Source organism: Bombina bombina, chromosome 2 (genome assembly GCF_027579735.1).
Source record: "Bombina bombina isolate aBomBom1 chromosome 2, aBomBom1.pri, whole genome shotgun sequence".
In the NCBI taxonomy this organism is placed as follows: domain Eukaryota; kingdom Metazoa; phylum Chordata; class Amphibia; order Anura; family Bombinatoridae; genus Bombina; species Bombina bombina.
Window position 1 is genome coordinate 756,793,041 of NC_069500.1, and position 20,565 is coordinate 756,813,605.

At 41.1% G+C, this 20,565-nt stretch overlaps 1 protein-coding gene across 1 annotated transcript in view; it reads left to right on the forward strand.

Moving 5' to 3' along the window:
* FCHO1 (FCH and mu domain containing endocytic adaptor 1) overlaps positions 1-20,565 on the forward strand; it is an 802,768-nt gene that overhangs the window by 214,342 nt on the left and 567,861 nt on the right. Inside the window, exon 12 of the mRNA XM_053702869.1 lies at positions 10,652-10,718. Coding sequence (XP_053558844.1) covers positions 10,652-10,718 — 67 coding nt within the window. The remainder of the gene's footprint in view (positions 1-10,651; positions 10,719-20,565) is intronic.

Here is a 20,565-nt window from a genome sequence, read left to right on the forward strand (position 1 = left end):
TCAAAGAAGGAACGTTTGTTACACAATTTAGATGTAGTCCGTGCTTTAAAGTTCTATTTAGAAGCAACAAAGGATTTTAGACAAACCTCATCTTTGTTTGTCGTTTACTCTGGTAAGAGGAGAGGACAAAAAGCTACTGCTACCTCTCTTTCTGGCTGAAAAGCATCATCCGATTGGCTTATGAGACTGCCGGACGGCAGCCTCCTGAACGAATCACAGCTCACTCTACTAGGGCTGTGGCTTCCACATGGGCCTTCAAGAACGAGGCTTCTGTTGATCAGATATGTAAGGCAGCGACTTGGTCTTCTCTGCACACTTTTGCCAAATTCTACAAATTTGATACTTATGCTTCTTCGGAGGCTATTTTTGGGAGAAAGGTTTTGCAAGCCGTGGTGCCTTCCGTTTAGGTAACCTGATTTGCGCCCTCCCTTCATCCGTGTCCTGAAGCTTTGGTATTGGTTCCCACAAGTAATGGATGACGCCGTGGACCGGACACACCAATGTTGGAGAAAACAGAATTTATGCTTACCTGATAAATTACTTTCTCCAACGGTGTGTCCGGTCCACGGCCCGCCCTGGTTTTTTAATCAGGTTTGAACAATTTTTTTCTCTATACACTACAGTCACCACGGCACCCTATAGTTTCTCCTTTTTTTCTCCTAACTGTCGGTCGAATGACTGTGGGGCGGAGCCTGAGGAGGGGCTATATGGACAGCTTTTGCTGTGCTCTTTGCCATTTCCTGTTGGGGAAGAGAATATTCCTACAAGTAATGGATGACGCCGTGGACCGGACACACCATTGGAGAAAGTAATTTATCAGGTAAGCATAAATTCTGTTTTTTCTTCACTTTTCTGTGACCCTGTGTATGGAGGGAATTGGTCTGATGGTATTCCATGGACATCATTCCTTTTGCTATTTTCCATGACATGGAGAACTTTCGGATCTGTCTTAAAGGATAGATTTAGATCAGATGACAAGGGACTTTCTTCCATTTTTTTTCTTCAGGAGTATCTACCTCCGGACGCCTGTTTCTTGAGATATTCCTGGGTGATGTGAACACGGATGCCAACCTGCTGGGCTGGTAAGCTGTCTGGGTCTTTAAGGATTTTGGACTCGGAAGTGTCTGCTCTCCTCTTTAAACATCTTGTAGTTGAGATCAATTCACAATGCTCTGATGACTTGACCTCAGTCATCCCTATCTTGGTTCCAGTCAAACAATATCACCTCTAGGGTTTATATCAACCATTAGGGAGGAACTAGGGGTTCCTTAGCCATATAAGAGGGTGACTTGGATTGTTCAGTGGGAGGAAGCTCACATTTGCTGTCGGTCATCCACTTTCCAGGGGTGGACAATTGGGAGTCAGACTTCTAAACAGACTGATAATTCATCCCAGGGAGTGAGGATTTCCATCCGGAAGTGTTCTCTAGGTAGACCCTCACATGGGGGGTTTCAGGAGTTGGCTTCTGTGGGCATTTCGACAGAACGCCAAGTTTCGAAGGTACAGTTTATGGTCATGTGATCCGCAGACCGCCCTGATAGATGTCCTGATGTTTTTCTTAGATTTCAGTCTTGCATACCTTTTTTCCTCTGTTTGTTCTTTTTCCACGAGTCATTACTCATATTTTCAGTTGAGAGTGGCGGAGATTTTATTAACCCCTGTGTGGCCTTGCAGGATCTGGTATGCCGACCTAGTGGAAATGTCATCTCTCCACCTTGGAGACTACCTCTGAGGAAGAACTTCTAAATCTTGGTCTTTTCCTTCATCTAAATCTCTGAAGCTGACTGCTTGAAGATTGGACGCTTAGTTTTGTCTAAGCGGGGGGTTTTCTGAATTTTTATCCTTTCTCCAGGGTGGTCTGGAGAAGGGTTTGTCAGTCAGTACCCTGAAGGGTCATTTTTCTGCATTGTGTTTTTTGCTCCAGAAGCATCTGGTGGACGTGCCAGACGTGCAATCTTTTTGTCAGGCACTGGTCTACATCAGGCCTGTGTTTAAGTAAGTTGCTCCCCCTTAGGGTTTTGCCCTTGTTCTTAAAGTTTTGCAGTAGGCTTTGTTTGAGCCTTTACTTTCCATAGATATTAAGTTGTTATTTTGGAAGGTTTTGTTTCTCATTGCTATCTTTTCTGCTTGGAGAGTCTTGGAGCTTTTCAGTGTGATTCGCCTTATCTTATCTTTCATGCAGTTAAGGCGGTTATTCGTACTAGTTAGGTTTTCTTCCTAAGTGGTTTCAGATTGATATATTAATAAGAAAATTGTTGTTCCTTCTCTGTATTCTTATCTATCTTCTCATAAGGAACATTTGTTGCACAACTTTGATGTTTTGCATGCTTTTATTTTCTATCTACAGGCGACTAGGGATTGTCGCCAGTTTGCTGTTTGTTTCTCTGGGAAACATAAAGGTCAGAGAGCTTCAGCTACTTCTTTCTCTTTGGTTGAGTAGTATAATGCATTTGGTTTATGAGACTGCTGGACAGCAGCCTCCTGAGAGAATTTCAGCTCATTTCACTAGGGCTGTCCCTTCTTGGGCTTTCAAAAAGAAAGTTTCTGAAGAACAGATTTGCAAGGCTGCAACTTGGTCCTCTCTGCATACTTTTTCCAAAGTTAATATTTTTGTCTTGGTTGGGGCTTCTTTTGGGAGAAAGGTTATTCATGCAGTGGTGCTTCTGTTTAGGTTACCTGTCTTGTCCCTCCCTAATCATCTGTGTCCTCTAGCTTGAGTATTCGTTCCCACTAGCAATTGATGATTTCGTGGACTCACTATTTCTTAGGAAAGAAAACATAATTTATGCTTACCTGATAAATTTCTTTCTTTCTGGATATGGTGAGTCCACGGCCCACCCTTTATTTTAAGACAGTTATTTTTAACTACAACCTCAGGCACCTCTTCACCTTTGTGTTCTTTTTCCATTTTCCCTTTGGCTAAATGACTGGAGGTTATGGGTAAGGGAAGTGACATATATAGCAGCTTTGCTGTGGTGTTCTTTGCCGCCTCCTGCTGGCCAGGAGTGATATTCCCACTAGTAATTGATTCCGTGGACTCACCATATCCGGAAATAAATAAATTTATCAGGTAAGTATAAATTATGTTTTTTTACTAAACCTCAGGCACCTCTACACCTTTGTGTTATTCCTTTTTCCATTTCCCTTCGGTCGAATGACTGGGGATTATGGGTAGGGGAGTGATACTTAACAGCTTTGTTGTGGTGCTCTTTGTCGCATCCTGCTGGCCAGGAGAGATATTCCCACTAGTAATTGATGACGTCGTGGACTCACCATATCCAGAAAGAAATTTATCAGGTAAGCATAAATATTGTTATTCAGAGACATTAAAAACTTAACTTTTTTTTTTATCTGCAGCTAATTTGCAATGCAATTTTCAGCTGCTGCAATATATAGTTTAAAACCTATTCATGGTCTGGATATTCAGCTTCTGTCTTGAAAGATTTTATTTCTTAACTATTTTTTCATCTAGGAGAGTATGAGAACTCTGTTCTTTTGTGTGAGTCTCCTTATCTTACCTTTAATCAGGATAAGACATTTCTTAGAATGCATTACAGCTTCTTGCCTAAAGTAGTTTCGTCAGACAACATAAATCAGGAGATAGTTGTTCCTCCTTTGTGTCCAACTCCTAAAAATTCAAATTAGCATCTTAATCTTGATGTGGTGCAGGCTCTAAAATTTAATTTAGACAGTTTTCTTCTTTCTTTGTACAGTTTTTAAAAATGAAGTGGACACAGTGGAAGTGGCAACTATGTGGTCTACTTTACACACATTTACAAAGTTGTATCACTTTAATGTATTTGTTTCTTCTGAGGCTATATTTTGCAGAAAAGTTCTCCATTGGCATTCCTGCCTTAACTTCATGTGATACCCTTTCATGGTGATCTCATGGACTCCATTAGAGTCTATTAAGTATTAGATTCCCATGTGATGGCTCATGGACTCTCACCATCTTATGAAAAAAAACTAAATTTATGCTTACCTAATAAATTAATTTCTTTCATTGTGGTGATAATCCACTAGACATGCCGTTTTTTTATTTGACGGAAGTTTTACTTTGCATTTTGTTTACCCTACTTTTTGATCTCTCCCCCCCCCCCTTTATGTTTTTTTTTTTTTTTTTTTTTTTTGTTTTTTCTTTCTTGGCCATATGTTTGACTGAGGTGTGCAGGAAAGTGGGACGGATTAAAAGCTTTTGGTATGTTGGATATTTTTTACCTCCTCCTAATGGACTGTAGTTGAATCGCACATAGTGGTTTATGGATTCTCACCACCACAAAATAAATGAATTTATCAAATAAGCATATATTTTGTCTTATGCTCATATCCCCGTCAAGAGTCCTAACGCATTTAAAAGTCAGTAGTTAAGAGTTTAATGGTACAACGCCGGAACATAAAACTCTTAACTAAAGTGCTAAAAAGTACACTAACACCCATAAACTACCTATTAACCCCTAAACCGAGGCCCTCCCTCATCGCAAACACTAATACATTTTTTAACCCCTAATCTGCTGCTCCGGACATCGCCACAACTATAATAAACATATTAACCCCTAAACCGCCGCACTCCCACCTCGCAAACATTAGTTAAATATTATTAACCCCTAATCTGCCGTCCCTAACATCGCCGCCAGCTACCTACATTTATTAACCCCTAATCTGCCGCCCCAACGTCGCTACCACTATATTAAATTTATTAACCCTAAACCTAAGTCTAACCCTAACAGCCCCTAACTTAAATATAATTTAAATACATCTAAATAAAAATTACTATAATTAACTAAATCATTCATATTTAAAACTAAATACTTACCTATAAAATAAACCCTAAGCTAGCTACAATATAACTAATAATTACATTGTAGCTAGCTTAGGGTTTATTTTTATTTTACAGGCAAGTTTGTATTTATTTTAACTAGGTAGAATAGTTACTAAATAGTTATTAACTATTTAATAACTACCTAGCTAAAATAAATACAAAAGTACCTGTAAAATAAAACCTAACCTAAGTTACAATAACACCTAACACTACACTATAATTAAATCAATTGACTAAATTAAATACAATTACCTAAATTAAATTAGCTAAAGTACAAAAAAACAAACGCTAAAGTACAGAAAAGAATAAATTACAGATATTTAAACTACACCTACTCTAATAGCCCTATCAAAATTAAAAAAAGCCCCCCCAAAATAAAAAAAAACCTAGCCTAAACTAAAAGTCAGTAGTTAAGAGTTTAATGGTACAACGCCGGAACATAAAACTCTTAACTAAAGTGCTAAAAAGTACACTAACACCCATAAACTACCTATGAACCCCTAAACCGAGGCCCTCCCGCATCGCAAACACTAATACATTTTTTAACCCCTAATCTGCTGCTCCGGACATCGCCACAACTATAATAAACATATTAACCCCTAAACCGCCGCACTCCCACCTCGCAAACATTAGTTAAATATTATTAACCCCTAATCTGCCGTCCCTAACATCGCCGCCAGCTACCTACATTTATTAACCCCTAATCTGCCGCCCCAACGTCGCTACCACTATATTAAATTTATTAACCCTAAACCTAAGTCTAACCCTAACAGCCCCTAACTTAAATATAATTTAAATACATCTAAATAAAAATTACTATAATTAACTAAATCATTCATATTTAAAACTAAATACTTACCTATAAAATAAACCCTAAGCTAGCTACAATATAACTAATAATTACATTGTAGCTAGCTTAGGGTTTATTTTTATTTTACAGGCAAGTTTGTATTTATTTTAACTAGGTAGAATAGTTACTAAATAGTTATTAACTATTTAATAACTACCTAGCTAAAATAAATACAAAAGTACCTGTAAAATAAAACCTAACCTAAGTTACAATAACACCTAACACTACACTATAATTAAATCAATTGACTAAATTAAATACAATTACCTAAATTAAATTAGCTAAAGTACAAAAAAACAAACGCTAAAGTACAGAAAAGAATAAATTACAGATATTTAAACTACACCTACTCTAATAGCCCTATCAAAATTAAAAAAAGCCCCCCCAAAATAAAAAAAAACCTAGCCTAAACTAAACTACCAATAGCACTTAAAAGGGCCTTTTGCGGGGCATTGTCCCAAAGAAATCAGCTCTTTTACCTGTAAAAAAAAATACAAACAACCCCCCAACAGTAAAACCCACCACTCACACAACCAACCCCCCAAATAAAATACTATCTAAAAAAACCTAAGCTCCTCATTGCCCTGAAAAAGGCATTTATATGGGCATTGCCCTTAAAAGGGCAGTTAGCTCTTTTGCGGCCCAAACCATAATCTAAAAAATAAAACCCACCCAATACACCCTTAAAAAAAACCTAACACTAACCCCCTGAAGATCGACTTACAGTTCTGAAGACCCGACATCCATCCTCAAGGAAGCGGCAGAAGTCTTCATCCAACCGGGCCGAAGTCCTCAACGAAGCCGGGAGAAGTCTTCATCCAAGCCGGGCGAAGTGGTCCTCCAGACGGACAGAAGTCTTCATCCATCCGACGCGGAGCGGCTCCATCTTCAAGACATACGGCGCGGAGCATCCTCTTCAAACGACGGCTTCTTACTGAATGACGGTTCCTTTAAGTGACGTCATCCAAGATGGCGTCCCTTAGATTCCGATTGGCTGATAAAATTCTATCAGCCAATCGGAATCAAGGTAGAAAAAATCCCATTGGCTGATGCAATCAGCCAATAGGATTGAGCTCGCATTCTATTGGCTTTTCCAATCAGCCAATAGAATGCAAGCTCAATCCTATTGGCTGATTGCATCAGCCAATAGGATTTTTTCTACCTTGATTCCGATTGGCTGATAGAATTTTATCAGCCAATCGGAATCTAAGGGACGCCATCTTGGATGACGTCGCTTAAAGGAACAGTCATTCAGTAAGAAGCCGTCGTTTGAAGAGGATGCTCCACGCCTTAAATGTCTTGAAGATGGAGCCGCTCCGCATCGGATGGATGAAGATGTAAGATGCCGTCTGGATGAAGACTTCTGCCCGTCTGGAGGACCACTTTGCCCGGCTTGGATGAAGACTTCTCCTGGCTTCGTTGAGGACTTCGGCCCGGTTGGATGAAGACTTCTGCCGCTTCCTTGAGGATTGATGTCGGGTCTTCAGAACTGTAAGTCGATCTTCAGGGAGTTAGTGTTAGGTTTTTTTAAGGGTGTATTGGGTGGGTTTTATTTTTTAGATTAGGGGTTTCAGGGCAATCGGGAGCTTAGTTTTTTTTAGATAGTATTTTATTTGGGGGGTTGGTTGTGTGGGTGGTGGGTTTTACTGTTGGGGGGTTGTTTATATATTTTTTACAGGTAAGAGCTGATTACTTTGGGGCAATGCCCAGCAAAAGGCCCTTTTAAGGGCTATTTGTAATTTAGTTTAGGCTAGGTTTTTTTTTTTATTTTGATAGGGCTATTGGATTAGGTGTAATTAGTTTAAATATCTGTAATTTGTTTATTTTCTGTAATTTAGTGGGGTTTTTCTTTTGTACTTTAGCTAATTTAATTAAATTTAGGTAATTGTATTTAATTTATTTAATTATAGTGTAGTGTTAGGTGTTATTGTAACTTAGGCTAGGTTTTATTTTACAGGTACTTTTGTATTTATTTTAGCTAGGTAGTTATTAAATAGTTAATAACTATTTAATAATTATTCTACTTTGTTAAAGTAAATACAAACTTGCCTGTAAAATAAAAATAAACCCTTAGCTAGCTACAATGTAACTATTAGTTATATTGTAGCTAGTTTAGGGTTTATTTTATAGGTAAGTATTTAGTTTTAAATAGGAATAATTTAGTTAATTATAGTAATTTTATTTAGATGTATTTAAATTATATTTACGTTAGGGGGTGTTAGGGTTAGACTTAGGTTTAGGGGTTAATACATTTAGTATAGTTGCGGCAACGTTGGGGGCGGCAGATTAGGGGTTAATAAGTGTAGGTAGGTTGCGGCGACATTGGGGGCGACAGATTAGGGGTTAATAAATATAATGTAGGTGTCGGCGATGTTGGGGGCAGCAGATTAGGGGTTCATAACTAATGTAGGTGGCGGCGGTGTCCGGAGCGGCATATTAGGGGTTAAAAAATATAATGCAGGTGTCGGGGGCGGCAGATTAGGGTTTAATAAGTTTAAGATTAGGGGTGTTTAGACTCGGGGTTCATGTTAGGGTATTAGGTGTAGACATAAATTTTCTTTCCCCATAGGAATCAATGGGGCTGCGTTACTGAGTTTTACGCTCCTTTTTTGCAGGTCTTAGACTTTTTCTCAGCCGGTTCTCCATGTTGATTCCTATGGGGAAATCGTGCACGAGCACATACGACCAGCTCACCGCTGACTTAAGCAGCGCTGGTATTGGAGTGCGGTAATGAGCAAAATTTTGCTCAACGCTCACTTCTTGCCTTTTAACGCCAGGTTTGTAAAAACCCGTAATACCAGCGCTGTAGGTAAGTGAGCGGTGAGACAAAACTGCTCGTTAGCACCTCACAGCTCAAAACAAAAAACATAATCTAGCCGTTTCTTTTTCTATTGGTTATTGGTACTGAAGAATACAGACCGGTCACAATACATATCTGATAATACTTTAATAGAAAAATATTAAAAGTGAAACTGTAGTCCATTACTGGTATAACTAGAAATAACTCTGTAATAACGACTGCAAGGCACATTGATGTTAATTTAAAAAAAGGTTTCCCGCTGAATTTCCTGTGAACACATTTGAAGACTGCTTTGTTGTCATTTGACCCACACTAATAACATCAAATGCAGGTTATGCTTTAAACTTTACAAACCTACACTCCTGTTATTAACTCAATTCATCATCTTGGACAGGTGAGATCACAAGATAACACTGATCTTTCTGTGGAACACCTGACAACTGTGGAATACAGATTAGTCGGCTAATTTGTTGTTTTTTTTCCCCCCTCCTGATTCAATCTATGGATACAGTCATACAGTGAAATCTACAGGGAGTGCAGAATTATTAGGCAAATGAGTATTTTGACCACATCATCCTCTTTACGCATGTTGTCTTACTCCAAGCTGTATAGGCTTGAAAGCCTACTACCAATTAAGCATATTAGGTGATGTGCATCTCTGTAATGAGAAGGGGTGTGGTCTAATGACATCAACACCCTATATCAGGTGTGCATAATTATTAGGCAACTTTCTTTCCTTTGGCAAAATGGGTCAAAAGAAGGACTTGACAGGCTCAGAAAATTCAAAAATAGTGAGATATCTTGTAGAGGGTTGCAGCACTCTTAAAATTGCAAAGCTTCTGAAGCGTGATCATCGAACAATCAAGCGTTTCATTCAAAATAGTCAACAGGGTCGCAAGAAGCGTGTGGAAAAACCAAGGCGCAAAATAACTGCCCATGAACTGAGAAAAGTCAAGCGTGCAGCTGCCAAGATGCCACTTGCCACCAGTTTGGCCATATTTCAGAGCTGCAACATCACTGGAGTGCCCAAAAGCACAAGGTGTGCAATACTCAGAGACATGGCCAAGGTAAGAAAGGCTGAAAGACGACCACCACTGAACAAGACACACAAGCTGAAACGTCAAGACTGGGCCAAGAAATATCTCGACTGATTTTTCTAAGGTTTTATGGACTGATGAAATGAGAGTGAGTCTTGATGGGCCAGATGGATGGGCCCGTGGCTGGATTGGTAAAGGGTAGAGAGCTCCAGTCCGACTCAGACGCCAGCAAGGTGGAGGTGGAGTACTGGTTTGGGCTGGTATCATCAAAGATGAGCTTGTGGGGCCTTTTCGGGTTGAGGATGGAGTCAAGCTCAACTCCCAGTCCTACTGCCAGTTTCTGGAAGACACCTTCTTCAAGCAGTGGTAAAGGAAGAAGTCTGCATCCTTCAAGAAAAACATGATTTTCATGCAGGACAATGCTCCATCACACGTGTCCAAGTACTCCACAGCGTGGCTGGCAAGAAAGGGTATAAAAGAAGAAAATCTAATGACATGGCCTCCTTGTTCACCTGATCTGAACCCCATTGAGAACCTGTGGTCCATCATCAAATGTGAGATTTACAAGGAGGGAAAACAGTACACCTCTCTGAACAGTGTCTGGGAGGCTGTGGTTGCTGCTGCACACAATGTTGATGGTGAATAGATCAAAACACTGATAGAATCCATGGATGGCAGGCTTTTGAGTGTCCTTGCAAAGAAAGGTGGCTATATTGGTCACTGATTTGTTTTTGAATGTCAGAAATGCATATTTGTGAATGTTGAGATGTTATATTGGTTTCACTGGTAAAAATAAATTGAAATGGGTATATATTTGTTGTTTGTTAAGTTACCTAATAATTATGCACAGTAATAGTCACCTGCACACACAGATATCCCCCTAAAATAGCTATAACTAAAAACAAACTAAAAACTACTTCCAAAACTAGTCAGCTTTGATATTAATGAGTTTTTTGGGTTCATTGAGAACATGGTTGTTGTTCAATAATAAAATGAATCCTCAAAAATACAACTTGCCTAATAATTCTGCACTCCCTGTATATGGATCTACCACATGATTATATGAACAGGATACATTTTGGAGTTTGTTTCATATACTTCATTTTATCCTATCCTATCCTAATTTGCTTTTCATTTTCCCATAGGTGTAAAGCGTACTTGGTCCAAACCTTTTCGGATTCGAGGTCTTAGCAGGAGAGAGAAAGAGATTCAGTCTGTGTAAGTCAAACCTGCCCTTTTCATAAACACTAAGGGCTAGATTACAAGTGGCGCACTAATGTATTGCGTGCCCGCAAACGGGCAAATTAGTTTGTTTGCGGGCACGCAATAAATAATCAGCCATTAAAAGTGGCTGGTTATTGCTACCGCAAGCTTGCAGTAGCAATTAGCGCTTATAAAATTAACCAGAGTTTAGATCTGTGGTTAATTTTATAAATATGCCCCTAAAATTACAGTGGTGAGTATTTTATTAGAAAATAAAAATTGCAGAATTTTTATTTTTTATTAAAATAACTGGACCAGGCAGTTTTTGCGGGCTAAAGTTTGCGGCTGTGGGGTGTTAGAAAAAAAAAAACGGCACTGAAAAGTGCCTTTGCATTGTCGTCTATGGGAGCTGTGTGTTACCAGTAAATGTATATGCTTATATACATACATATATATTTATGTGTTAATATGTGTATACATATATATTTACAATTTGCTGCCAACTACCCCCTTCGCTGCGCTTTGGTTCTGTGCCATGTATGACGGCATAAGGGCGAGGCTCCCATTGGAGCCTATGGACGCACGCTCTCGTGAGCACGTTCGCATTGCTGTCAACTTGTAATACCAGCGCACATTAGCGTGCACTGGTATTACTCAGTGGAGCACAAATATCGCTTTAACAAAAGCGATATTTAGCGATCCACTTGTAGTCTGTCCCTAAATTGCATTTAAGCATAACTGCTTCATCCACTGCATAAAATTGATGGTCCATTTCTTTATTTCCTGATAGGGAATCCACAGAACCAGACGGTGGGGTAAGAATTTCTATATCCATATATTTACTTATTTAAACCTAGGCAGTTCATGCCAATCAATTAAAACCAACTTTGTAAACCTTTTTTTTTTTATTTTAGGACATTCCAGATGTAGATGAAGAAGGTTTTACTATTCGTCCAGAAGATAATTTAAGCCGTATCCTTGTGTTTTTTTTGGGTGGGAAAGTAACATTTTAAATTTACAGATAATAAGCTCATAAACATTGCTTTTCAATTTGTCTGAGGCTTGTTCCCCCTGATGGTTCAATCATATTTGAGCTTAGTGTGGTCTGGGGCCCGCAAAGTACTGCTGATCCAAACAGCAGCTCTAGTTATACAGCCGGGTCGTGTGATTAGTGTTGCTGATAGGGCCGTGCCAGTTTGTTTAGGACCAGGCGGGGCTTCTATTATGTTTAACCCTTTTGCTGTCTTTAAATATCGCATGTACAGTCATGTAGATTTTTCTGATTTATTTCTAAGTAGTAAACTCTGATTTTCAAGTTATCTCCCATACTACTTTGGCCCTGTTTAATGTATACTTTGCTTAAGTATAGCATTAGCATGTGAAGTGCTGGTTTTTCCTTAACATTTGATCAGGGGACCCCACTGTTCACTGCTGCTCCTCTAGTGATTCAGATTTTGATGATGATGATGAAGAACCACGTCGATTTAGGATTCAGATTAAACCACAGCAAAGTGGCGAGAGTGATGGAGATCAAGAAGCAGAAATGAAGAGGTTGCGGGAGACTGTAGGGTGCCTGATACAACCACCTGCAGCAGTGGTAAATTTAAAGGAAGAGGGAGCTTCAAACCTGCCCTTTTAGTTTAAAAATAAAAAGTGTAAAAGACACAATACATTTTGGTTTTGTAGCAGCTGTTGTGAGAATTAACCCCTTTAGTAGTATTTATTGGTACTATCCAGCTTGTAGGAATATGGTACCTACACTAATTTCTTGCTTTTCTTGATTTGCAGTTATCTATGAGACGTCAGAACACACGTAAGTAACAATTTAGCATTCCTTACTGATGACAATAGGATATGCTTGATTGTTTTTCACTATCAATGTGTCACAATTTTTACTTGGAATGCCTGAAGAAGGGGTTAATCACCCTGAAATATAACAAAGGCTTTTTTCACAAGACCAGCGATTAACGTCTCCCCTTATTAGCTTTTGGGATTGGCAATATTTAGAGAGAGAGCTAAACATTGTCCATTGCTTTCAAGAATGTTGCCTCCCTGTATATCTACTACTATTCTTCTTTCTTCTACTTTTTTTTTTCTTTTCTCCTGTTAAGTGTGGTCAGTCCACGGGTCATCATTACTTCTGGGATATTATCTCCTCCCCTACAGGAAGTGCAAGAGGATTCACCCAGCAGAGCTGCTATATAGCTCCTCCCCTCTTCGTCACCCCCAGTCATTCTCTTGCACCCAACGAATAGATAGGATGTGTGAGAGGACTGTGGTGATTTTAATTAGTTTATTACCTTCAATCAAAAGTTTGTTATTTTATAATAGCACCGGAGTGTGTTATTCATTCTCTGGTAGAATTTGAAGAAGAATCTACCTGAGTTTTTTCTATGATTTTAGCCGGAGTAGTTAAGATCATATTGCTGTTTCTCGGCCATCTGAGGAGAGGTAAACTTCAGATCAGGGGACAGCGGGCAGATTAATCTGCAAAGAGGTATGTAGCAGCTTATTATTTTCTGACAATGGAATTGATGAGAAAATCCTGCCATACCGTTATAATGTAAACTCAGTCTTAAATACAGTAGATGTATCTGGTATCAGGCTGTCATGTATGTATATTTTACACTTCAGTATTCTGGGGAATGGTACTTCACTGGATTTATACTGTATGCATAGACTTAACCTAATTTGCAGGGACTTGCAATAGGTTTTTAAATAACAATTAATTTATTGAGGTTAAACGTTTTTTGCTGGCATGTAAAATCGTTTATTTCTCTGAGGTACTGGGTGAAAAAATGTTTTGGGCACTGTTTTTTCCACTTGGCAATAGTTTTGTTTAAATTTAAGCAGTTTACTGATCTCTCTCACTGTTATGTGTGAGGGGGAGGGGCCATTTTTGGCGCTTTTACTACGCATCAAAAAACTCAGTCAGAGGTTCATTTTCTTCCTGCATGATCCGGTTCATCTCTACAGATCTCAGGGATCTTCAAAGCTTGTTTTGAGGGAGGTAATCATTCACAGCAGAGCTGTGAAGATTGTAGTTGACTGTGATAAAAAACGTTTATTTGTGTATTTTTCTTCTGTTATGTGTGATCAGTCCACGGGTCATCATTACTTCTGGGATATAACTCCTCCCCAACAGGAAATGCAAGAGGATTCACCCAGCAGAGCTGCATATAGCTCCTCCCCTCTACGTCAGTCCCAGTCATTCTCTTGCACCCAACGACTAGATAGGATGTGTGAGAGGACAAAACAGGAGCAGCATCAACCTCCACTGCACCAAAACAGGAAGGAGCTGTTGCTCGTTACAGGCAAGGCTGGAAGCCTAACCAGGCCTGGAACAAGAGCAAGCAGGCCAGGAAACCTGCTGCTGCCCCAAAGACAGCATGAACCGAGAGCCCCCGATCCGGGACCGGATCTAGTGGGGGGCAGACTCTCTCTCTTCGCCCAGGCCTGGGCAAGAGATGTTCAGGATCCCTGGGCACTAGAGATCATATCTCAGGGATACCTTCTAGACTTCAAATTATCTCCCCCAAGAGGGAGATTTCATCTGTCAAGGTTGTCAACAAACCAGATAAAGAAAGAAGCGTTTCTACGCTGCGTACAAGATCTGTTATTAATGGGAGTGATCCATCCGGTTCCGCGGTCGGAACAAGGACAAGGGTTCTACTCAAACCTGTTTGTGGTTCCCAAAAAAGAGGGAACTTTCAGGCCAATCTTAGATTTAAAGATTCTAAACAAATTCCTAAGAGTTCCATCGTTCAAAATGGAAACTATTCGGACAATTTTACCCATGATCCAAGAGGGTCAGTACATGACCACTGTGGATTTAAAGGATGCTTACCTTCACATTCCGATCCACAAAGATCATCACCGGTATCTAAGGTTTGCCTTCTTAGACAGGCACTACCAGTTTGTAGCTCTTCCATTCGGATTGGCTACGGCTCCAAGAATCTTCACAAAGGTTCTGGGTGCCCTTCTGGCGGTACTAAGACCGCGAGGGATTTCGGTAGCTCCTTACCTAGACGACATTCTAATACAAGCTTCAAGCTTTCAAACTGCCAAGTCTCATACAGAGTTAGTTCTGGCATTTCTAAGGTCGCATGGATGGAAAGTGAACAAAAAGAAGAGTTCTCTCTTTCCTCTCACAAGAGTTCCATTCTTGGGGACTCTTATAGATTCTGTAGAAATGAAGATTTACCTGACAGAAGACAGGTTAACAAAGCTTCAAAATGCATGCCGTGTCCTTCATTCCATTCAACACCCGTCAGTAGCTCAATGCATGGAGGTGATCGGCTTAATGGTAGCGGCAATGGACATAGTACCTTTTGCACGCCTACACCTCAGACCGCTGCAATTATGCATGCTAAGTCAGTGGAATGGGGATTACTCAGATTTGTCCCCTACTCTGAGTCTAAATCAAGAGACCAGAAATTCTCTTCTATGGTGGCTTTATCGGCCACACCTGTCCAGGGGGATGCCATTCAGCAGGCCAGACTGGACAATTGTAACAACAGACGCCAGCCTACTAGGTTGGGGCGCTGTCTGGAATTCTCTGAAGGCTCAGGGACTATGGAATCAGGAGGAGAGTCTCCTGCCAATAAACATTCTGGAATTAAGAGCAGTTCTCAATGCCCTTCTGGCTTGGCCCCAGTTAACAACTCGGGGGTTCATCAGGTTTCAGTCGGACAACATCACGACTGTAGCTTACATCAACCATCAGGGAGGGACAAGAAGCTCCCTAGCAATGATGGAAGTATCAAAGATAATTCGCTGGGCAGAGTCTCACTCTTGCCACCTGTCAGCAACCCACATCCCGGGAGTGGAGAACTGGGAGGCGGATTTCTTGAGTCGCCAGACTTTTCATCCGGGGGAGTGGGAACTTCATCCGGAGGTCTTTGCCCAAATACTTCGACGTTGGGGCAAACCAGAGATAGATCTCATGGCGTCTCGCCAGAACGCCAAACTTCCTCGCTACGGGTCCAGATCCAGGGATCCGGAAGCAGTTCTGATAGATGCTTTGACAGCACCTTGGAACTTCGGGATGGCTTATGTGTTTCCACCCTTCCCGCTGCTTCCTCGATTGATTGCCAAAATCAAACAGGAGAGGGCATCAGTAATTCTAATAGCACCTGCATGGCCACGCAGGACTTGGTATGCAGATCTAGTGGACATGTCATCCTGTCCGCCTTGGTCTCTACCTCTAAGACAGGACCTTCTGATACAGGGTCCATTCAAACATCAAAATCTAACTTCTCTGAAGCTGACTGCTTGGAAATTGAACGCTTGATTTTATCAAAACGTGGTTTTTCTGAGTCGGTTATTGATACCCTGATTCAGGCTAGGAAGCCTGTTACCAGAAGGATTTACCATAAAATATGGCGGAAATACCTATACTGGTGCGAATCCAAAGGTTACTCCTGGAGTAAGGTTAGGATCGCTAGGATATTGTCTTTTCTACAAGAAGGTTTAGAAAAGGGTTTATCAGCTAGCTCATTAAAGGGACAGATTTCAGCTCTGTCCATCTTGTTACACAAGCGTCTGTCGGAAAATCCAGACGTCCAGGCTTTTTGTCAAGCTTTAGCTAGGATCAAGCCTGTGTTTAAGGCTGTTGCTCCGCCATGGAGTTTAAACTTAGTTCTTAACGTTTTACAGGGTGTTCCGTTTGAACCCCTTCATTCCATTGATATAAAATTGTTATCTTGGAAAGTTCTGTTTTTAATGGCTATTTCCTCGGCTCGAAGAGTCTCTGAGTTATCAGCCTTACATTGTGATTCCCCTTATCTGATTTTTCACTCAGACAAGGTAGTTCTGCGTACTAAACCTGGGTTCTTACCTAAGGTAGTCACTAACAGGAACATCAATCAAGAGATTGTTGTTCCATCCTTGTGTCCAAATCCTTCTTCAAAGAAGGAACGTCTTCTACACAATCTGGATGTAGTTCGTGCCCTCAAGTTCTACTTGCAGGCAACTAAAGATTTTCGCCAAACTTCTTCCCTGTTTGTCGTTTATTCTGGACAGAGGAGAGGTCAAAAAGCTTCTGCTACCTCTCTCTCTTTTTGGCTTCGTAGCATAATACGTTTAGCCTATGAGACTGCTGGACAGCAGCCTCCTGAAAGAATTACAGCTCACTCCACTAGAGCTGTGGCTTCCACTTGGGCCTTTAAGAATGAGGCCTCTGTTGAACAGATTTGCAAGGCTGCAACTTGGTCTTCGCTTCATACTTTTTCCAAATTTTACAAATTTGACACTTTTGCTTCTTCGGAGGCTATTTTTGGGAGAAAGGTTCTTCAGGCAGTGGTTCCTTCTGTATAATGAGCCTGCCTATCCCTCCCGTCATCCGTGTACTTTTGCTTTGGTATTGGTATCCCAGAAGTAATGATGACCCGTGGACTGATCACACATAACAGAAGAAAACATAATTTATGCTTACCTGATAAATTCCTTTCTTCTGTTGTGTGATCAGTCCACGGCCCGCCCTGTTTTAAGGCAGGTAAATATTTGTTAAATTATACTCCAGTCACCACTTCACCCTTGGTTACTCCTTTCTCGTTGATTCTTGGTCGAATGACTGGGACTGACGTAGAGGGGAGGAGCTATATGCAGCTCTGCTGGGTGAATCCTCTTGCATTTCCTGTTGGGGAGGAGTTATATCCCAGAAGTAATGATGACCCGTGGACTGATCACACAACAGAAGAAAGGAATTTATCAGGTAAGCATAAATTATGTTTTTCTGCTGTCAGGGTTAGTTATCCTTGCTAATGGGAACAATCCTTTGCTAAAATGATATATTTCTTACAAAGATTTGATGCTATAATTTATTTATTTCAACTGTCATAATTTTTTCTGTGCTTCTTATAGGCACAGTTCTTTTTCATATTATTGTAAATTACTTGAAAAGCATTTCCAAGTTGCTAGTTAATTGCTAGTGTGTTAAACATGTCTGATTCAGAGGAAGATACATGTGCTATATGTGCTAATGCCAAAGTGGAGCCCAATAGAAATTTATGTACTAACTGTATTGATGCTACTTTAAATAAGTCAATCTGTACAAATTGAACATATTTCACCAAACAACGAGAGGAGAGTTATGCCGACTAACTCGCCTCACGTGTCAGTACCTGCATCTCCCGCTCGGGAGGTGCGTGATATTGTAGCGCCGAGTACATCTGGGCGGCCATTACAAATCACATTACAGGATATGGCTACTGTTATGACTGAAGTTTTGGCTAAATTACCAGAACTGAGAGGTAAGCGTGATCACTCTGGGGTGAGAACAGAGTGCGCTGATAATATTAGGGCCATGTCAGACACTGCGTCACAGGTGGCAGAACATGAGGACGGAGAGCTTCATTCTGTGGGTGACGGTTCTGATCCAAACAGACTGGATTCAGATATTTCAAATTTTAAATTTAAGCTGGAAAACCTCTGTGTATTACTAGGGGAGGTATTAGCGGCTCTGAATGATTGTAACACAGTTGCAATACCAGAGAAAATGTGTAGGTTGGATAGATATTTTGCGGTACCGGCGAGTACTGATGTTTTTCCTATACCTAAGAGACTTACTGAAATTGTTACTAAGGAGTGGGATAGACCCGGTGTGCCGTTCTCACCCCCTCCGATATTTAGAAAAATGTTTCCAATAGACGCCACCACACGGGACTTATGGCAAATGGTCCCTAAGGTGGAGGGAGCAGTTTCTACTTTAGCTAAGCGTACCACTATCCCGGTGGAGGATAGCTGTGCTTTTTCAGATCCAATGGATAAAAAATTAGAGGGTTACCTTAAGAAAATGTTTGTTCAACAAGGTTTTATATTGCAACCTCTTGCATGTATTGCGCCTGTCACGGCTGCAGCAGCATTTTGGTTTGAGTCTCTGGAAGAGACACTGGAATCATCTACACTAGATGAGATTACACACAAACTTAAAGCCCTTAAGTTAGCTAACTCATTTATTTCAGATGCCGTAGTACATTTAACTAAACTTACGGCTAAGAATTCCGGATTCGCCATTCAGGCACGCAGAGCACTGTGGCTAAAATCCTGGTCAGCTGATGTTACTTCTAAATCTAAATTGCTTAATATACCTTTCAAAGGGCAGACCTTATTCGGGCCCGGGTTGAAAGAGATTATCGCTGACATTACAGGAGGTAAAGGCCATGCCCTGCCTCAGGACAAAACCAAAGCTAAGGCTAGACAGTCTAATTTTCGTTCCTTTCGTAATTTCAAAGCAGGAGCAGCATCAACTTCCTCTGCACCAAAACAGGAAGGAGCTGTTGCTCGCTACAGACAAGGCTGGAAACCTAACCAGTCCTGGAACAAGGGCAAGCAGGCCAGGAAACCTGCTGCTGCCCCTAAGACAGCATGAATCGAGGGCCCCCGATCCGGGACCGGATCTAGTGGGGGGCAGACTTTCTCTCTTCGCCCAGGCTTGGGCAAGAGATGTTCAGGATCCCTGGGCGTTAGAGATCATATCTCAGGGATACCTTCTGGACTTCAAATCCTCTCCCCCAAGAGGGAGATTTCATCTGTCAAGGTTGTCAACAAACCAAACAAAGAAGGAAGCGTTTCTACGCTGCGTACAAGATCTTTTGTTAATGGGAGTGATCCATCCAGTTCCGCAGTCGGAACAAGGACAAGGGTTTTACTCAAATCTGTTTGTAGTTCCCAAGAAAGAGGGAACTTTCAGGCCAATCTTGGATTTAAAGATCCTAAACAAATTCCTAAGAGTTCCATCGTTCAAGATGGAAACTATTCGAACAATTTTGCCCATGATCCAAGAGGGTCAGTACATGACCACAGTGGATTTAAAGGATGCTTACCTTCACATACCGATTCACAGAAATCATTACCGGTATCTAAGGTTTGCCTTTCTAGACAGGCATTACCAGTTTGTAGCTCTTCCATTCGGATTGGCTACGGCTCCAAGAATCTTCACAAAGGTTCTGGGTACTCTTCTGGCGGTACTAAGACCGCGAGGAATTTCGGTAGCTCCGTACCTAGACGACATTCTGATACAAGCTTCAAGCTTTCAAACTGCCAAGTCTCATACAGAGTTAGTACTGGCATTTCTAAGGTCGCATGGATGGAAGGTGAACGAAAAGAAGAGTTCTCTCTTTCCACTCACAAGAGTTCCCTTCTTGGGGACTCTGATAGATTCTGTAGAAATGAAGATTTACCTGACAGAAGACAGGTTAACAAAGCTTCAAAATGCATGCCGTGTCCTTCATTCCATTCAACACCCGTCAGTAGCTCAATGCATGGAGGTGATCGGATTAATGGTAGCGGCAATGGACATAGTCCCCTTTGCACGCCTACATCTCAGACCGCTGCAATTGTGCATGCTAAGTCAGTGGAATGGGGATTACTCAGATTTGTCCCCCACTCTGAATCTGAATCAAGAGACCAGAAATTCTCTTCTATGGTGGCTTTATCGGCCACATCTGTCCAGGGGGATGCCATTCAGCAGGCCAGACTGGACAATTGTAACAACAGACGCCAGCCTACTAGGTTGGGGCGCTGTCTGGAATTCTCTGAAGGCTCAGGGACTATGGAATCAGGAGGAGAGTCTCCTTCCAATAAACATTCTGGAATTGAGAGCAGTTCTCAATGCCCTTCTGGCTTGGCCCCAGTTAACAACTCGGGGGTTCATCAGGTTTCAGTCGGACAACATCACGACTGTAGCTTACATCAACCATCAGGGAGGGACAAGAAGCTCCCTAGCAATGATGGAAGTATCAAAGATAATTCGCTGGGCAGAGTCTCACTCTTGCCACCTGTCTGCAATCCACATCCCGGGAGTGGAGAACTGGGAGGCGGATTTCTTAAGTCGTCAGACTTTTCATCCGTGGGA